The sequence below is a fragment of the Fukomys damarensis genome, unplaced genomic scaffold (assembly GCF_012274545.1).
Source record: "Fukomys damarensis isolate Sample0158 unplaced genomic scaffold, DMR_v1.0_HiC HiC_scaffold_10, whole genome shotgun sequence".
Taxonomy (NCBI): domain Eukaryota; kingdom Metazoa; phylum Chordata; class Mammalia; order Rodentia; family Bathyergidae; genus Fukomys; species Fukomys damarensis.
This window is the reverse complement of record NW_022900922.1, coordinates 17,081,952-17,101,778: the sequence shown is the minus strand read 5'-3', so window position 1 is coordinate 17,101,778 and position 19,827 is coordinate 17,081,952. Positions and strand designations below refer to the sequence as shown.

General features: G+C 41.2%; 4 protein-coding genes and 1 pseudogene across 4 annotated transcripts in view; 2 read left to right on the top strand and 3 right to left on the bottom strand.

The window, feature by feature from the left end:
• The window catches only part of LOC104861619 (histone H3-like), a 1,626-nt gene extending 1,522 nt beyond the window's left edge, over window positions 1-104 (bottom strand). The window contains exon 1 of the mRNA XM_010623095.2: window positions 24-104. Within this exon, the coding sequence (XP_010621397.1) occupies window positions 24-104 (81 nt within the window). The remainder of the gene's footprint in view (window positions 1-23) is intronic.
• Window positions 105-4,246: 4,142 nt separating this feature from the next.
• On the bottom strand, window positions 4,247-4,681 carry LOC104861513 (histone H2B type 1-B). The gene has a single exon (XM_010622995.2). It carries the CDS (start codon window positions 4,679-4,681, stop codon window positions 4,301-4,303), a length of 381 nt encoding a protein of 126 aa, XP_010621297.1. The 3' UTR covers window positions 4,247-4,300.
• A 174-nt stretch (window positions 4,682-4,855) lies between these two features.
• On the top strand, window positions 4,856-5,387 carry LOC117285462 (annotated as a pseudogene).
• A 633-nt stretch (window positions 5,388-6,020) lies between these two features.
• On the top strand, window positions 6,021-6,442 carry LOC104861512 (histone H3). The gene has a single exon (XM_010622993.2). It carries the CDS (start codon window positions 6,032-6,034, stop codon window positions 6,440-6,442), a length of 411 nt encoding a protein of 136 aa, XP_010621295.1. The 5' UTR covers window positions 6,021-6,031.
• A 6,751-nt stretch (window positions 6,443-13,193) lies between these two features.
• On the bottom strand, window positions 13,194-14,638 carry H1-2 (H1.2 linker histone, cluster member). Its single transcript, XM_010622992.2, has one exon. The coding sequence runs from the start codon at window positions 14,602-14,604 to the stop codon at window positions 13,963-13,965; it is 642 nt and encodes a 213-aa protein (XP_010621294.1). The 5' UTR covers window positions 14,605-14,638; the 3' UTR covers window positions 13,194-13,962.
• Window positions 14,639-19,827: the final 5,189 nt, after the last annotated feature.

Below are 19,827 nucleotides of genomic sequence, written 5' to 3'. Positions count from 1 at the left end.
AGCAGGCGGTGCACGCGGCCCACGGGGAACTGCAGCCCGGCTCGGGAGGAGCGAGTCTTGGCCTTGGCGCGAGCCTTGCCACCCTGCTTGCCGCGTCCAGACATCTTCGCAAAAGAGTGTATGGCTCAGCAGAAAAGTGCAAGACAATTGCCATTAGAAACTGTGGTATGAGAAGTATTTATAGGGACTGGAGGTAGGCTGTATGCTTTCCTCCCATTGGCTAACACAAGGTAACCAATAGAAAATCGAAATTTGCATATTTCATTTGCATACATTTCTTCCCTCTGATGTCAGGTTTGTGTTTTATCCAATTACCAATGTCTGCCTTGAGACTTTCCTTGAATTCCAGTAATATCTAGATCACTTTGATATTCTCAACTGCAACTTGAGAATACCCAGAAATTAGCACCACCAGGTCCAGTGGTCCCAGATAGGCATCAATCGCCAAGGTGAGTGACCAGAACATCCAGACCCATACTCTCCTTCCCCAAAATGTCTTTGTTCCTTCCATGTACCTTTGCTATGTGACTTGTTTCCCATTAGATCAAATTAGTTAAGCTATACTTATAATTTTATAGGTTGATTGTAATGAGACCCGCATTATACCCATGTTGTCATTTTGCTGTATAAATTACCCTTGATAAAAGGCCTTGGTGCCCACCCACTCAGGACCACTCCTGGAATTCCAGGAGCTATTCTTTTCCTTATTTCCAGTAAAACTCTCCTAACTTCTTCCTTTGGTTAGGAATTTCATTCTTTGATGTTGTGAGACCACAAAACTGAGCACATTTGACCTCTAATGGATTGGGAGTTCTATTTCTCCTGTATCCATAACATAAACTAATACCACATGGAAACCATCTCTGTAAAAGACCATAGATACAACACCATCCCAACAGGGAAACAAAGAGGAATGAGCAAGAAAAATAATAGAAGGCCCACTACCTAAATGCAAATAATTGTTTTCAAAGTGAAAATAACAATAAGATTTCATTATCATGTCTTCCATTTGGAAAGGTTTAAAAGACTAATAATATTCACTGTTTAAGAATATATATGGCACCTGTAATCCTAGCACTTGGGAGGCTGAGGCAGGAGGATCACTGTGAATTTGAGACTAGCCTGGGCTACATAGTGAGTTCCAGGTCAATCTCAACTACATAATGAGACCCTGTCTCAAAAAAACCAAAAAAAAAAAAAAAAAAAAAAAAAAAAAAAAAGAATATATATGGAAGTCAGCATTCTCTGATAACATTACACAAGTTTTCAGGATAGCAACATGGAGGTATGTTTTAAAATATTGTACAGATTTTGCTTGATCTATACAAACCACCTCTATTATTTCCCCTAAAGCAATCTCCTAAGCATGTCCAGAAGCATCAAAAAGTATTGTCATGGTAGTGTGATTTATAACTCTTAAAAAATGGAAAGTCAATAAAAGGCAATTATGTACCTACAATGAAGTACTATTATGAAAATGAAACATTTTACCTAAATTTTAAAGATAATAGGAAAGCAAAACTTTTCTCTCACCTCCATAATTTTTATATATCTTCATTTATAATATATTTATATCTTCATTTATAGTTTTATGCAGGTAACATTTTTGAAAGATTGCTTACCAAAGTGTCCTGGATGGTGGAATTACAATTGATTTTATTTTTATTTTTATTTTATTTATTTATTTTTTGGTACTGGAGTTCGAACTCCAGCCCTAGCGTTTGCAAGGCAGAGAGTAGAACCACTAAGCCAAATCCATGGCCACGATTTTTAATTTGTAGGGGAGAAAAGATGTATTTTTTCATCACTAGTTTTATTACTAAAGTTCCTACCAGACAAATCAAAGCACACAAATTTATTTAATATAACATTTATATAACAATGTAGACTTCAGAGACAAAGGTCTAAAGAAATAAGGAAAATCCATGTATGCTTAAATTCTTTGGTGAATTGAATAGCTATGAAGTTTGATTGACAAAGGATTATGATCCAGGGGTTACACACCATGGGACGTAGAAAGGCCTGTTTATTCATTCTTTTTTAGGGCCCTGTCTTCAAGATCCTTACTCCAGTTATTAGGAGGGCACCTACTTCAAGAGAAGATTAGAGAATTTCTTTATGCCCCCTGTCAGAGGAAAAGAACTGCTTCTACTGTCCCCTCAAATATCATGGTGTCTTATTTGGGGTATTTGTCCTGAAACCCATCAGTATATATTTGAAATTACTACTTGTAGTGCTTATTGTTAAGTAATAAGGAGGTCATTATTTTTCCAGAAAATTTTCATGAAACAACTTTATTTAAACATATATATTACATAATGGAAATGAAAAGACAGGCAAAACACATGAACATTGTTGAGAGATGCTGAAGACAGAACTGAGAAGTCTGTGCCTTCTTCCCATGTTCCATGAAGCAGGTCCAGGATGGTTCTCATCTGACTGTGTTCTTTCCGAAATCATAAGCAGTTCCTGGACCTTCTGTCATCTATATCTTTGTATGCCTCTCTTTTCCAAATCCTTCAAAATCTCTAAAAATCTTTTAGTTTGTCATTCGGAGCTCAGCCAAGCCCAGGTCCTTTACAAATTCGGCACTTCCTGTGTTTTCCCATGTTCTTTGCTGGGTAGAAGGAAGTGTTTCCCTCACTAAAAGGAGAACTGACAACATTATAGTTGGGTTTTCTGTCTTTTATAGTAACAGAGACAGCAGCTCTGGAGAAAATGGGAGAGTTTATTATGGAAGTGGGTGTATAAAACATTTTAGTATCACTCAGGTTCCTGGGATTGCTCTCGAAGTCTGTGTCCAAAGGTGGTCCCTCATGAGGATGGACTGGAAGATTTATGAACATTTCTGACTTCTCTCTACTCCCCAGAGTCCAAACATATTATTTGAGAGAAAAAAGAAAAAAATAAACGAACAAACAAAACATTGCATGCACTTATTGAATGTCACTATAGATGGCAAAAAGCCAAGCTTTGATCTTAGGAGCCCTGAGTCTTGGTGTCAATGATACAATTTTAGTATACATTAAATATTTTTGTTACTTTATTACAAAAAAAGAAAGGAACAGGCAAGCAAAAACAGCCATGAAAGGCAACTTGGAGAGAAAATAATCCGTACTTCAAAGGATCACATCAAAAATGTTAAGAAATAATACTGCTACCAAGATTTTCACCCAGAGAAAGACGGACAGTGTGTCAAATTGCAGCCTGGGCTCTTTATCCTGGAGGAGGGGCGTTTCACAAATTAAGACATTGATTTTTAAATCCAGCCTTTCACAGCAGCACTATGTATACTGAAACTACTTTTCACATACTGTTTTACTAGCATTTTGTGTGCTATACAATTTTTAATCTACTTTTTTAAAAGTTTACTTTTGAGTTTTCTTTACCTAACCACGTTTCTGAATGTCACTGCATAAGGTGCTCACAGCCTTCCTGGAAATATTTCTTTTCCATAGAAAGCCTTTGCCATCACCACCTCATTCACACAGTGTGCATTTTTCTCTTCCCTCTGCACTAGGTCCAGACAAGCCAGCCCCTACTGACTCACCCAATACTCCCCCTGATTTTCTAGCAATTATTTTTGGAATCTCTGAATCTTGGGAAAAAGGCTTGTAGAAGAAACCCACTATGTCTCCCTCCGCATTAAGGGTCCTCCCTATGGGCTCTAAGTGGCAAGACAAAGAAAGGCGCGAAATTCAAACCCTATGTCCCCCTCTGAGGTCTAGCCCAACGCTCTTGCTCCATTCTAACCTTCAGTACCAAGCGGAAAGTGGCCCATGATTTCTCAGATTAGAGAAAAATTTGAATGGTTCGGGAGTAATCCTTCGCAGCAGTAAACAATTATAACTCGAAATCAGTAACTTCCATTGTTCAAAGAATTGCAGGAGTACTCCACTGAGGTGCCCAGGAAAAATAGTTTCACTTACTGATGTCCTTATGGTCCGGTACAAAATGTATAGTGAGCCAAAGCTCTTAGCACTAAAACATCCCCATTTTCCCTTTCTCACTCCTAAACTCCCTTCCCAAACCAGGGAAGCTGCACCTCTGAAATTGATTTCTGGCCCAGTAGGGTACTCCGAAGTGCTATCAGCAGCATTCTGCAGTAGGAAGGGGAGTCATGGAGGTGTCCGAGTAATTGAAAAAGAAACTAACATTAAAGACAAATGGACCTAAGGAGGAAAAGCGGCGATTGGCGTTTTGGGCATCAGTAGATTTAAGTGACAACTTACAGCTCTTTTTAGACAAAGTGGGTGGCTCTGAAAAGAGCCGTTGGTTTGAGAAGTGCCTACATAGGCACTTACTTGGAGCTGGTGTACTTGGTGACGGCCTTGGTGCCCTCAGACACGGCGTGCTTGGCCAGCTCCCCGGGCAGCAGCAGGCGCACGGCCGTCTGGATCTCCCGCGACGTGATGGTCGAGCGCTTGTTGTAATGCGCCAGGCGAGACGCCTCGCCGGCGATGCGCTCGAAGATGTCGTTGACGAAGGAGTTCATGATGCCCATGGCCTTGGACGAGATCCCCGTGTCCGGGTGGACCTGCTTAAGCACCTTGTACACATAAATGGAATAGCTCTCTTTGCGGCTGCGCTTACGTTTCTTGCCATCCTTTTTCTGCGCTTTAGTGATGGCCTTCTTAGAGCCCTTCTTTGGGGCCGGAGCAGACTTTGAAGGCTCTGGCATTGGAACTAAAAAAAAGGAGAGAGACCCTGCACCAAAAGCTCACAACACAAATTACAGGAAGAGAGAGTTGAGGCCTTTTATTTATAGCCCCCTCATGCAAATAAGGCTTTGAGATTCGTCACTACCGATTGGATAAAAAGACTTTTTTTTCCAAAGGGGAGGGCTTAATGCAAATAAGGACTTACATTTGCTTTTGCTATTGGACATAAAAACAGCCTTTTTCACCAATGAAGTGGTTTACCAGCGCAGCCCTGCACCACCTATAAAAGTCTTCAGGCGCTCTTGTATTTTCTTTTGTTCTTGTAGCAGCTAGAGATGTCTGGACGTGGCAAACAGGGCGGCAAGGCTCGCGCCAAGGTCAAGACTCGCTCCTCCCGCGCCGGGCTGCAGTTCCCTGTGGGCCGCGTGCACCGCCTGCTCCGCAAGGGCAACTACGCCGAGCGCGCGGGCGCCGAAGGAGCTCAACAAGCTGCTGGGCAAGGTGACGATCGCGCAGGGCGGCGTGCTGCCCAACATCCAGGCTGTGCTGCTGCCCAAGAAGACCGAGAGCCACCACAAGGCCAAGGGCAAATGAAGACCACACGACTCAGCAAAAGAATAAAGTCCCATTTGCATGTAAAGGCTCTTTTCAGAGTCACTACACCTTCACAAAAAAAGCTGATTGCTTTTATTCTGCAAGCATTGGTAAAACCTCCCTTTGAAACATCTTAAGGGCTCAGGATTTTTTTTTTTTTTAATAAACTAGAGATCGAACTTAGGACCTTGTTCTTGCAAGCTAGTCATGATGCATTCACCTAAATCCCCGCCCCCAAATTTGGATTATTTTAAATTTCACTAATCACTTTAAGGATTACTAGGTCATTCCAAACTAAAAAGGATAATTGGGAAAAATGAGCCGGAATAGCAGTTGGAATGGGGAAATTAATTTTTGAGAAAGAAGCACAAATCTCCCAAAGTAAATTTAGAAAAGCCTTTAGCCAAAATAATTTAGGGTTGGTTAGCAATACTGGTAACTGCTGGAATTTACAGCCTCAAGTCTCATTCAGACTTACTCAGCAATCACATACTAATAGGATCCTAAAATGGTCCCTAGTGCACATTGCATTTGGTGGCAGAATACACTATATGGTTAGAGAATTTGTTTTTCAAACGATTAGGATGGCGTTGGGGCCATTTGGCCAATCACATTCTCTTCCAATAAGCCAATCCTACAGGTTACCTTTCAGCCAATGATTTTTTCGCGCGGGACTTTTTGAAAAATTTTAAAGCCAATCACAGTGTTCCTAAGTATATTTAAGGAAAACCTTCACAGACCTTATTACTATTTGATTGTGTCTTCTCCTATTCCTAATGGCTCGTACTAAGCAAACCGCTCGCAAGTCTACCGGCGGCAAGGCCCCGCGCAAGCAGCTGGCTACCAAGGCTGCCCGCAAGAGCGCGCCGGCTACCGGCGGCGTGAAGAAGCCTCATCGTTACAGACCCGGTACTGTGGCGCTGCGCGAGATCCGCCGTTACCAGAAGTCCACCGAGTTGCTGATCCGCAAGCTGCCGTTCCAGCGCCTGGTGCGCGAGATCGCGCAGGACTTCAAGACCGACCTGCGCTTCCAGAGTTCGGCCGTCATGGCACTGCAGGAGGCGTCCGAGGCCTACCTAGTGGGGCTGTTTGAGGACACAAACCTGTGCGCCATCCACGCCAAGCGGGTCACCATCATGCCGAAGGACATCCAGCTGGCGCGCCGCATCCGTGGTGAGAGAGCATAAATTCTTAGGCTAAAACCCAAAGGCTCTTTTAAGAGCCACTCAATTATTTCCAAGAAAGTAGCTGTAACCATTTAAAATGAATCTGGGATGAGTGAAATTCTAGAATCAATCTGCAACTGAAAAGGCTCTTTTAAGAGCCACCCACAATATCATTTTGAAAGCAGCTGTAAGGCGTCGCACTAGTTGCTAGCCTGTGAAATTACGTATTTTTAAATTTTTCCTTCAAGGTGGAATTAACATGCTCATTTAAGCATCTACTGAATGATAGAATTTCTGGACTTGTAAGAGATACATGTACGTGCAAGAATACAGATGCCTGTCAGTCACTTTCCCAAGCTTATTAAAACACCTACAGTTTTGTTTTTAACTTCGTTTCCTTTTTAAATCAAACTTTACTTGGGCCTAAGTCCCTTTGAATGTGGTAATTTAAAAACAATACTAAATTGGGTGTTTGGATTGGTTTAATTGGAGGGTGGGGGCAAGTGACCTCTATGTAGTGCAGGATAATTTTGAATTAGTCCAGGCTGGCCTGCAAGTCTTAGTGATCGTTCGTTCTTCAGCGTCCCCATTTCTGGGATTACAGGTTTGCAACATGATGCTCAACTAAAGTATAAAATTATAAATACACTGAATATAAGAAGATGTTGCAAAAAATTAATTTTTTTAAAAGTCATCACTAAATTTAGAAAGAATTTTTATTGACTCCACTATAGCACATTATAATGATGTTTCTATACTTTTGATTGACTACTCTGTGTTCAGAAAAGAAAAATATGTTTTAATGTCTATAAATTGGGAAGAGAATTAGTCTTTAGGTGGTTGGTTATTTTTTCATAACTAACTGAAGAGTTTCTGCTCAAAAACAAATTGGTAATGTCAAGTTTTATGTTTTTAATTTAGTTGTTTTTAAATTAGGGAAATCCTAAAACATCCCCTATTTAAACTAAAAACACCAAAAATCTGAGACAGTTAAGTACATGCCTAGGGCCCACCCAAGGCCTTGCCATTTTATTTTGTTTTAGCCTCTTTGTAAATCTGCCTCTGAGCCTTGTCATTTTCACATTATACGCGGCTTTTCTCTGACGTGTGTGTGGGGGGGGTATGGTGGATATAAAGTGAAGAGTAAGCATTTTGAACATAACATATTCAGTGCTAAAATCAATTTGGAAAGTTTTATAGATCCTTTCTGTACTGAACATCATCATCCTTTTCAAAGGTTTTCATAGAAGGAAATGATAACAGCTTCCTAGAGGCTGCCTGTGTCAGTTGCTACGTGAAGTGACTGGTCTGTTTACATTTCAAGGCTCTCTGCCTCTCAATTTACAGAGGAACTTCAGCCTAATAGATTTTGATAAATTGGTCAAGATCTCACTACTGGCCAGGAAGTATCATCAAGCCCATACTCTTGTTATTTTCTGATAATAAATTTATCTCAAAGAAAATATAGTTTCCTCCTCAAAGGGAATTCTGTTTCAGAAACAGGGCTACCACAGTTTAGATGTGGAGGGGCTGTGGTTAGCCTGGCCTGGGTTACATTCTGTCGCCAGTCAGCTGGTCAGAGATTTGTGAGGTGAAGTGGGTAGTGTTGTAGCAATTTTGTTTGTTTGTTTATTTGTTTGTTGCTTTTTGAGACAGGGTCTTACAATGTAGTTGAGACCTACCTGGAACTCACTATGTAGCCCAGGCTGGTCTCAAACTCACAGCGATCCTCCTGCCTCAGCCTCCCAAATGCTGGGATTACAGGTGTGCGCCACCACACCCAGCTGCAAATTATTTAGTTAGCTTGTGAGCAGCTAGCTAGTGGAAGGTCCTGAGATAAGAGTTGGGTGGCCAGGCATATTGACAGGAATTAAAATAAGGATAGTAAATTAGGACTTTGGGTCAAGAGTAAACTTCCTCAGATCATCACAAAATATAGCCCACTTCTTGCTAAAGGGAGACGCAGCCACTCCCCACGAAGCTCCTGAGATTGAAGAAATTTAAAATGCCATGGATGTCAATAAACACTATGTACTGCAAACATGTACAAAAAAATAAAGGTGATGGATAAAGGAGAGAGGGAAGGGAAAAAGGATGAAAAAAGGAATTAAAATGTGTTATGTACATGTACCTTCTTCCCAAAAAGAATGTAAACATTATGTACTGCAAATACATACTATTTATAGAATTATAAAATTTTTTTCAGTTAACTTCCTCAGGCACCATGGAATGAAGCCCTGTCTCTACTAAATGGCAGTGCAGCCACTCCCTGTTTGGCTCCTGAGTTTTGAGAAATTTAAAATGCAAATTAACCAGGATTTTTCTCTAAAATTCCAATTTCCTTTAAACACCACATGCTGAAAAACTGGGTTAGTGAGTCTCAATTTCAACTGATCATTTTAAATCGAGTCACCTATGATAGGTGGCCACTAAACAATGGAGCAGTTCCTGTGCTGTGCTTATCTAATTAGCTATCAAGAAGCCATGTAGCTACAGGCTTGAGGCTTTTCCTGGATATCCAGGAGCTATTCTTATTATTTCCAATAAAAGCTCTCCTGATTTCCTCCTTTAGGTTCATGGCTTTACTCGTGAAACTTCTGAGACCACAAATTCAGTACATGTGGTAACTGTATCATTTCAAAGGGACACCATATCTTAGGGGTATAGGACCAGGACAGAATTATTGTTTCCTGGAAAACATCTAGAGGCGGCCCCAGAGCAAGTCCACAGTCCACCAAAAAAAAAAAAAAAAAAAAAAAAAATGTATACACACTTCACGGAAAGGAAAATTTAACTATTTTAATACTAAATTTATTGGGACATCTGAGATTAATACAAGTTACAATTACAGAGGTGGTGGCCGTTAGCTTTCAGACATTAGCAGCAGGATGGCAAACTGCTTCTTGGGTAACTTTGGCCCCTGAGATTGCTACACCATACGTTATCTATTTCTTCTCTAAGGGCCGCAGTGTAGTGGGTTTTCTGAGATATAAGACATCCTCTAGGGTCCCCCATATGAGGATAACACCATCTGATGAAAAAAATCATATTATTCTTTTCCTGAAACATGTGTGTGTGTGTTGGTGGACTCTGTATTTGTGTTTTCACCATTAAGAGCTGTGCTGATAGCAACCACTCACCATGTGGCCATGAAGCACCTGAAATGTGGCTAATCCAAATTAAGATGTGCTTTAAATGTTAAATACCTATCAGATACCTATCAGATTTCAAAAACTTAGCACACAAAAAAATTAGTATTTTTAGATTACTTATGAAATAATACCAATTAGCATATTAAAATAATTTTACCTTTTTTATTTTAATATGGCAAGAGAAGACATTAAATGTGTGACTCTTAAATTTCTGAGGTGCTTGTGAGTGTCTGTAATATTCACAAACCATAAGCTGTAACTAAAACATTGAAACGGAATTTGAAAGTTAAGACTTTTGTCCAGTTTCCACGTGTTGAGAGTGACAAAGGCCACCACCATCATGGAAGTAGAAACAGAGTCACACTCAACATTTTATGGACTCACACTGGTCTCTTGAGCCAGTCCCCTCGGTTCTTCAATTCTAAAACTGGGAGTAATACATAACAGCACCTATCTCAAAGTGCAGCAGTTAAGAATGTGTTGAAAACAAATGTAATCAGCAACAGCTCTTGATGTGCTGTAAATCAGTACTAAGAAATTACTAGTTCTCAATTGGGAGTGGTGGCACACAGCTGTACTCCCAGGAGGGAAGCAAAGGCAGAAGGATCACTGCAAGTTCAAGGCCAACCTGAGCTATTTAGTGAGTCCAAGATCAGCCTCCAGTAGATAGTGAGACTTCTTCTCAAAACAAAACAGAAAAATAAAGAAATTGATAGTTCTCAGGGCTGTTGCTGCCACTTAATACCTGTTTATCCTCTGAAATGATGCAATTCTTTCTGCAAGAGCACGTGCACCTCCAGCATGGATTTCAAGCACAGATACTGTCTACCTTGCCCTCAGGTTTACATAGTTCATCCCTGGAATTTTATCTAAGGTAGTAAAAGGATATTCAATTTTTTCAGTCATTGCATCACTATATATGAAAATGTGACTAATGTATTACAAGTAGCTCTAGTTTCCTCTTACACGTCTATCTACCTGAACAATTTCTTGAATTTTCAGTTGAGTAAGTCATCAGGTTAGTTTATGAAAAATTCATTGAGACTTTTGGTTGATCAGCAGTGCTTGGGGAATTATATGACTATATTGTTGCTATTTGTCATTATTTATTTATAAACCTAGACAAAAAGTTGAAATGATAATATAAATTTTGAAGGGAATCAAAATGTTATCATTAAACATGCCACACTGACATAAAAATTACTCTGAGCTAAGGGCAATTTAATATCAACAGACACAAGAGGAATTCTGTTTTCCTCTTACCTAAAAGTAGAGCATATGCTGGGGATTTAGCTCAGTGGTTCTGCCGCCTGCTTCGCAAGCACAAGGACCCGAGTTCGATCCCCAGTACCAAAAAAAAAAAAAAAAAAAAAAAAAAAAAAGTAGAGCATAAATCGCACTTTGTAAAAGCAGCATAAATTTCCCAAATGAGTTATCCTCTAGAGGAAAAGAACAGCAACTCTTACCAGTGCAGACAGGGAGGTGGTACTGAGACAAACCTTCATAAACAATCCTTACTAAAATAAATCTCACTTTCCATTAGCTTTGTCCATATACTTCCTATTCACTTGCCCCAGCTATATCATGCCTTGCAGCCCAAGCCTTCTTCCACTGTTATAGGTCTCCTGTTGCTACAATTTGATTCATCCTAGGCTAAGGGAAGTGACCCAGTGGCAGGCAGATGGTCCAAAGACCCAGGAACTGAGATGACAAAAAGCCAGGCAGAATGGCTCCACCCATCTCTCACCTATGTCTATCTCTGCAGTTCTGTTCTGTTCTACTCTTTCTGCCCAGCAGGTATCTTGGTTTCTTGTTTGTGGTGTAAGAAAAGGCACCCCCAGTAGAGACATCAGGTCGTCTGTTTCTAAAATTCAATTCCGGTTTCTGAATGCAAAATTATTGACTGGCTCAAAATTGGCCCATGACTTATGGACCAATCTATTGTTTAGGGCCAGATAATGTTATCTAAGTTTTAGAATACAGAAGATGGCATATATTAGAAAACAGTTAGTTGAAACCAATTTGAGACCAGAGACCTGGATGAAACCGCAGGGCATTCTAGAGCTGCACTGCCCACACTGTCAATATAAGCCACAAATGGTTGATCTCTGGCCATGGGTTCCTATGAACTGAGATGTACCACATAAAAACACATGGGAGGATCCGAAAACTAAAAGGATATCTCATAAACATTTCATTTTATGTTGGCTAATAATATTTTAGATAAACGGAGTTAAATAAAGTATACAATTGAAGCAGATTCACATTTCTTTTTTCCTTATGTTGCTTTTGGGAAGTTTTAAATTACGTATGTGGCTTGCTTTTATGCTCATCTTTCTGGCAATGTACAGAACTGCTCTACAACTAATTCATTTGCAGAGACCTCTTCAATAACTGAGTAGCATTAATGTGTGCTTTATGAAATTGCCCTCAAGGAATTTAAAATGCATGTTGGCCATCTCCAACAGCAACAAAGACAAAGTAGGAACACAGACAGCAAGGAATGCTAAAGTGCCCGGCATGGCGGCAAAATCTGTGATCCCAGCACTGTGGGCGGCTAAGGGAGGAGGCCCACTAGTTTGAGCCCAGCCTGATCAAATCCTGAAGGCTCTGTCTCAAAAAGAAGGGGAAAGTGGAGGCCAGGGAATTTACCTCAGTGCAGTGGGCCTGCAGGGATTCAATTCCCAGTACCAGAAAACAAAAAACAAAAAAACCCTCAAACTTAAATAAATAAAAAAAAATTACATCCCCACAAACTAATCTATAAACTTAACACAATCCTACTAAAACAATTAATGGATTTTAATGAGTGATGAAGGGAGGTTGGAGGGCTCAATGTGAGGGATTTCTTTCCTATTGGCTACTGGTCATATTATAACATTACTGTTGTGAGTACCTATTATGTCAAGTATAAGCATTGAGGACAAGGCTCTGAACAATATTTAAAACAGCTTTATCCTACCTTAGAAATGGCCAAAAAGACCAAATTAATAAAATAAGTCCAAGATTTACTCTAGAGGGAATTCAGACTAAGACAAAGGTGAAATCCAAAATATGATGGAGATGCAGAATCAGAATTCATAAATGATCTTAACAGATGTGAATAGAGCCATGTACGAATTCTGACTTAAAAGAGAGCTCAATTATTTAATGTTGATGTACAATTATCAACACAAAGCCAGGAGGGGTGGCCCAATCCTGTAATACTGGCACTCTTGGAGGCTGAGGCAGGAAGACTCCAAGACAGAATCCAGCTCTGATCCTTTAACAATTTAATGAGATCCTGTCTAAATAATTTAGAAGGATTTGGAGATGTGGTTTGAGCAACGGCCTTCAGTTCAACCCCCAGTACTGCGGGGAGGGGGATGATTAACTCAAAATAACTGGACGAAACCATAGCATTTCCTCCCCTCCTCCCTCTCTTCCTAGTGCTTAACTCCAAAGGGGAATTAACACACACTAGATTACCCTTGTGGAAACTCAGCCTTAGGTCTCCTAAAACTGCAGTTCTTGTAATTTCCATCCCATCAAAATCTGTATTCAACAGAAAAAAAACAAGAGCATGAACTTCTGGGTTCAGAAGAAATTCCGCGGTTATGAAAGAAGGCAAAAAACACTGCTAAGGAAAACTAAAGCCTTTTATTGGAAACAGGCATCGAGTCTACGCAGTTAACTGTTCTGCTTTGCATAGAAATGTTTAGATGCACAAATAAGCATTTTAAAACATCAAAGTTTTAAGACTAAATTTAAAGGGAAGACCAACGATCGTGCCCCCCTTAAAAGTAATTAAGTGAAGGAAACTCCGTTCGCGGCGCCCAGTTCCTATCTCGGGACCCGACTCCGGACAAGGAAAACCCCTGACGCACCCCCACCCCCACCCCCCCACAAACCGGGGCAACATTTAACTCGCCCCCTCCCGGGCAAAGACGCAGGGTGTAGCTGCCCATTCTCACCGTCCTCACAAGGTCGGCGGAGCCAGTTCTGAGTACTTTGCTGCACGTCTGACTGCTGCAACAGCCCACTCTTGGCTTCCATACAGGGACCCCAGTGATAACGCGCACACGAGGGCCAACCCAGGCTCAGAGCGGAACTTTTTCGAATCCCCCTTGGTTCAATCCAGACGACATAACTGGTTCCCGCAGTTCAGCGTGGGGCGGGGTTGGCTGCAATCCCAAGTCAACCACGGGAGAAAATTTCGGTCTCTGTACGGGAAGCTGGGGAGCGCGCCAACAAGGCTGAGGGACGGGAAAGCGGGGATCAGCCCACCGAGCCGGCAGACACGCCTCAGCAGAGCAAGGAGTAAACAAGTGTCAGCGCTTTATCCCGAGATCAGTGGTGGCTCTGAAAAGAGCCTTTGGGGTTGGAGAAGCGGCCGAACAAGCAAGCAGCCTACTTCTTTTTAGGCGCGGCCTTTTTAGGCTTGACAACCTTAGGCTTGGCAGCTTTGGGCTTCATAGCCTTGGACGTGCTCTTGACCTTCTTGGGTTTGCCAACCTTAACCTTCTTGGGGCTCTTGGCCACCTTCTTGGTAGCAGCAGCCGCGGCGGGCTTCTTCGCCTTCTTGGGGGTCTTCTTGGCACTCTTCTTGGGGGCGGCCGCGCCCGCAGCCTTCTTGGGCTTCTTTGCGGCCCCCGCGGGCTTCTTGGACTTGGCCGCGCCCGCCTTCTTGGCCTTGGGCTTGGCCTCCCCAGAAGCCGCCTTCTTGTTGAGCTTGAAAGAGCCGGAAGCGCCGGTTCCCTTGGTCTGCACCAAGGTGCCTTTGCTCACCAGACTTTTGAGACCTAACTTGATGCGGCTGTTGTTCTTCTCCACGTCGTAACCGGCGGCAGCAAGCGCTTTCTTGAGCGCGGCCAGCGACACCCCGCTGCGCTCCTTTGAGGCGGCCACGGCCTTGGTGATCAGCTCGGACACCGGGGGACCGGTCGTTTTGCGACGAGCCGCCGCAGGCTTTCTAGCAGCCTTTTTCTTAGCGGGGGCCTTCTCCACCGGGGGCGCGGAGGTAGGCGCAACAGTTGGAGCGATCTCGGACATCGTGAGGTTCGAGGACGCGGTGCCGGGGCGGCGCCGCCGAAGCTGTATATATAGAGCGCAGGCGCGCGCTGATTGGTGCGCCCGCCGCCCGCCCGGCTGGCAGCCTTCAAGCCGCGGCGCTGCGCTCGAGTTGTGTTTGTTGTACCTCACAAAAGAGAGAAAATATTAAAATGCCCCTCACCAAATCACCTGAATTTGATCAGAAAAGGCTCCCTGAAGCCTCAAGCTTTGTGCTGTTCATTTCTTTTCCCCACAACCTCAAAGACAACTGCGCTAGGCATCCCCAAATCCCCCAACTCTAAAGGAAGTTCATGGCTATGAAAGGCCACTTTCTGTTTTTCTTCTAAATTACCTGGTCGCTCCTTTGCCTCTCAAAGTTCTTTTTCCCAGGAGTGGTTAGACACATCCTTCCCTTAATTTAGGGACAAAAATGAAATGATTTCCACTCGAATTTTCGGGATAATTTTGTTTCTTCGAAAGGGAAGTAACACAGGTATGGGTGACTTCTTCGTACAGAGCCACAGTAACTGTGAAGTGGGACAAGGAATTCCAGGGCCAGTCCAGAGTATTGAGGGTATGAGGAAAGGGGGTCATAAACCCTGGAGTAGTGGGGCTGGGTGGTGGGGGATTAGGGACTTCAATCTTTGATTTAAAGGCGTTGAAACTATCAATTCTCTCTTTTCATAGGTGGGGGCGGGGCATCCTTTTCACCTCTAAAAGCAAGAAATTGGCCTGCGTTTATAAAGCTCTTCGGATCCCCTCTGAGTTGTACAGGCAGGGGGTCTGCTCTGGAGAATAGAGGTAATAAAGAAGAAAACAGGCCCCTTAAGCCTGCCAAGGACACTTAAACTGTCCCCAACCGATTTGGCAGCTACAGACATTGAGATGATCTGCTTTCAAAGAAAACACGCATGCATTCATACATTCATTTGTTTATTTATATAAAGTGTCTATTTTGTGTCTAAAATATATAAAATCCCTGCAATATAGAGATGAATTTAAATCTAGGAAAATTCTAAGTTACTCCAGTAACAATATCTTATTTATATCAGAGTAGAGAAGAACGCTCTATAACTGGGAACCCGAAGATGGGAATAAAACAGTTGACTTTAATAAAACAAACCTTTTACTTAGGTAAACCATAGCTTGGCAATAGAAAAAAACCTACAAATTTTTAAACAGAAAGACAAGAAATTTTAAACAGAAAGTACTAGAATATATGTTATACCATCTGTGGTTTATGAATTCAATGTCACTTCTCATCCTCTCTAAAACCTAGCTATCTGTACTCTATTCTAAAGTTTGATTTGCTAGTCTAAGCTTTACTATTTCATATTTTTAACTTCATTTTTCTTCTTTGAGACAAAAGGCAGAATAAACGTTCTACGTATATATTTAGTATAATTGTGTGCTTAGATTTAGGAAAGTATTAAAATTATCAGAAATTTTTGTTCAAATATATATCTGCATGAAAATGGATGTTAAAAGTGTCAGCTTTAGATTGTAGTAAAGTCAAAAGGGTTATACAAATTGAGTTCACTAATGTTTGAAAAACAAAGCATATTCTTTTAGACTAAGAATGACCCCATGCTTTCACTGAATAATATTTAACATTTGAAAAAACTGTCTACTACTGTTTATGCCCACTGAGAATTAAGAGCCTAATGAGATTAGGGATGGATGAATCAGCAGCAGAAAACTACTTTAGACTGGCCTCCTTCTGAGTAAATTCTGGGATGGGAATTGTGAGAAAGTATTCAAAGTATAGAAACAACTGAAGCACCTTCATGATACTGATGTTTTAAAGAAAAAAAATGTCACTGCCCTCATTCTATGTACAGTGAGGCCCCTCCTCATCTGAAACTGAGCTAAGTGTTCATATTCTCCAGGACTACACCTGGGTGGGGTCTTGATTGTAAGGTCTTCTCTTCACTATAAATCACTACACACCAGTGTATAAATTTGATTCCTGTGATTCAGTTTTCTGATACAAACATTTATGTTGAATCAAGAAAAATCATGTCTATTTATATGCAAATATCTAATCCAGCCCTCAAACCGGCCACCCAGGATTTTTCCCCAAACCTCCTGGTAATGGTGAAACTGAGAGGCAGAGATATAAAAAATCCTCCAGATCCCTTGTGAGCCGTGTTGAGAAAATTATGCAAAACTTAAAAGCAAGGCAAAAAATTTTCTTCATGTCCTTCCAAGCCCTATTTCAGAATTATCTGAAAAGCCTATTTAGAGGTCATCTTATCCTGAAAGTCATTGTTAGAAACCAAACAAAATGTGAGCTACATACATAATTTTTTTAGTGGTCACATTGAAAAAAGTAAAAAGAAGCAGGTGATATTAATATATTTTAAATTAGGGTAACAAAATAGTATTAGTTCCACATATAGTAAATATTTGTAACAAGATAGTTTATGTTCTTTTTAAAAAATAGTAAAGCTTCACCATCTTGTATTTTACACTTTAACATTATTTCAGTTCCCATCAGTCCAATTCCAAGTTTTTGATGACCACATGTGATTGGTAGCTACAATTACAGGAAATAATACCAGAGATGAAATATGAAATATTTATAACTCCCAACCTGTTAACTGTATGATATGTCAAGTTTTTGTTCTCTAGAAATCGAAGAATGAGGCCTAGGAACAACAGAGGTTAAAAGTAGGAAGATATTTATTGATGGGAAAGCTCCTGAAGGGCAGGAGGGGTCCCAAGTGGGTAGCCACGACACCACTGGTACCACATGGCCACAGCCATGATCAACCAATAAGGTTACAAGGACAGTCACTTAAATAATAGTGGTCCAATTGGGAAACAAGTCACATAACAAGCATGGATGGAAAGAACAAAGATTCTCCTAGAAAGTTGTGGGTCCAGAGGTCTCTGGTCACCCACCAGGGTGGTTGATGTCTATCTAGATTTATGAGGCCCAGTATTTATTCTTTGAGGAAGTATGTAGGTGTAGTCATCTTGTCTTTATTTTGAGGTCTGGTTTTCAGCCAATGTGTCTCCAGTCACCATTGTGGTGAGTTTCACCTTTGAATTGACCTTCTCGAGGACCTAACACTATCTCCCTCCCTATAATATTTCCATCTGACTCATTTGTCTGTAATACCACCAAACTGGACAAACACCACAGCTGATGCTAGTGAAAGTAACTTCATGCTTGATGATTTGGTTTGATTTAGGTTTTTTTGGGGGGGCGGTTGTTGTTATGTTCTGTTTTGTTTTTTGCAATATTGGAATTCAAACCCAAGGCTGCTCTACCACTGAATTATCGCCTCAATCTTATGTTTTTGAGACAGAGTCTTGCTAAATTGCCCAGATGTGCCGGACGTGGTGGCGCATACCTGTAATCCCAGCACTCGGGTGGCTGAGGCAGGAGGATCACTGTGAGTTCAAGACCAGCCTGGGCTACATAGTGAGTTCCAGGTCAGTCTCAATTACATAGTGAGACCCTGTCTCAAAAAACAAAAACAAACAAACAAATACATTGCCCAGACGTGAACTTTCAATGAGACAGAAGATTAGAGAGTGGCAAAACTGGCTGGGGTTAAGGTTATTGGCCCAAATTCAAGTAATTAAAATCTACTTTTACCTGGCCCATCAAGGGATGAAGCTAATAATACTAGCCATTTCACTAGCAGTGCCTGTTTCAGAATGGAAAATGACAGCTGGGGTCAGCTGGGGTCTACTGAGACTGTCAATGTAGGAGGCCCATGGAAAAAAATATGCATGAAGGGACTATCAGAGTTTTGCTCCAAACTCTCTAGGTTGTTTTGTTGTTGTTGTTGTTTTGTGTTTTTTTGTTTGTTTGTTTGTTTGTTTGTTTGTTTGTTGCTCAGGCTCATAAACCATTTTTGCAAATAACTCAGCAATTTTCTGTTTTTGGGTTTTTTGTTTGTTTGTTTGTTTTTGAGACAGGGTTATATTCTTTTATATTTATACTATAGGTTTATAGTCTTAAAAAATTCTACAAAGCCAATGAAAAAGTTCCACATTCACTGGCTTAGTCAGATCCCCACAGGTCCAGGAAAATCTGAACTTGTAAGGGCGCCTGCAGGTGGCAGGCACAGCTGGACTGGTGATGCAGAGGAAGGGAAAGACACAGCTTGAAACAAGCAGGTTGGTATTAATTCCAATTTCTGTACTCCAGAAGTGGGTGACCTACCTGTTCAACCTTTATTTCCATCTTCTGTAAAATGAGAATACAGCCTCCCCGCTTAGGAATATGGTGAAGATGAAATTAAGTAACATGAAACCATTCCTGGGACCTGTAAGCATGTATCACCCAATCATTGAAAGTTTATTCCTTTTAAATCCTCATACTATGACACCCTCTGGTTTTATTGCTGAATGAAAAAGCTTGTAGTTCCCTTAATTTGGAGGTGCATGATAGAAATCTGAGTCCAACAAGCTCACTCATTTTTTACCAGTTGTGTGTGGGTTTCTTAGCGATATCTAAAAGGTCATATCCTACCAAGAAGAGACGGAGCTAGGCCATTAGAGAAAAGAGGAGAGAATGCATATGTTCTTGCAGGTATGTGTGCATGCATCATGCATGTGATTGTGTGCATTGGGAGTGACAGGTGAGCAAATAATCCAGGACTATCACTCTCACTCTCATGTGAGGTTCTATCCCAGCCTGATGTGGGAACTCACTCCTTGCCCATTACTCGAGCTTGTGAAAACAATGTGACATGTTCACTCCATTCTGCCTGCTGCATCACAGCCCTGTGCATACTTATGACGGCCAGCAGGTATAACTGGGTACTACCTAGGAAGAGCCCTGGCACTGCCCATTCTGCACGCACAGCTGACTTCACCTCAGTCTGTTCACATTAAACAAACCTTCTGATTGAGACCAAATTCTTACTATGCTAGCTCATCTAAAAGTTTGTACAGCTATGCTCCCCTTAATACATACATTCTATTTTTTAATGTTTAATTGTAGCATTATATTTTCCTCATTTTTTATGTACAGGAAAAAACACAGAGGCAGCATGTTATATTGGTCAAAAGATTAATTATCATGTCTCAAATCTGGGGTTGTCTGTTATATTCAGTCTTGCTGATTTCCACCTCTGTAACTTGGACGAGTTAATCAACTTCTCTACACCTCAGTTGTATCATCTGTAAAATCAAGGTAATATCACTGTTTTCATGGGTTGTTTTGAGGATTAGTCAGCTAATATTGTTAGAGAATCATGC

Coding starts and splice junctions, on each gene's coding strand:
- LOC104861513 (XM_010622995.2), bottom strand. CDS start 4,681: ATGCCAGAGCCTTCAAAGTCTGCTCCGGCCCCAAAGAAGGGCTCTAAG.
- LOC104861512 (XM_010622993.2), top strand. CDS start 6,032: ATGGCTCGTACTAAGCAAACCGCTCGCAAGTCTACCGGCGGCAAGGCC.
- H1-2 (XM_010622992.2), bottom strand. CDS start 14,604: ATGTCCGAGATCGCTCCAACTGTTGCGCCTACCTCCGCGCCCCCGGTG.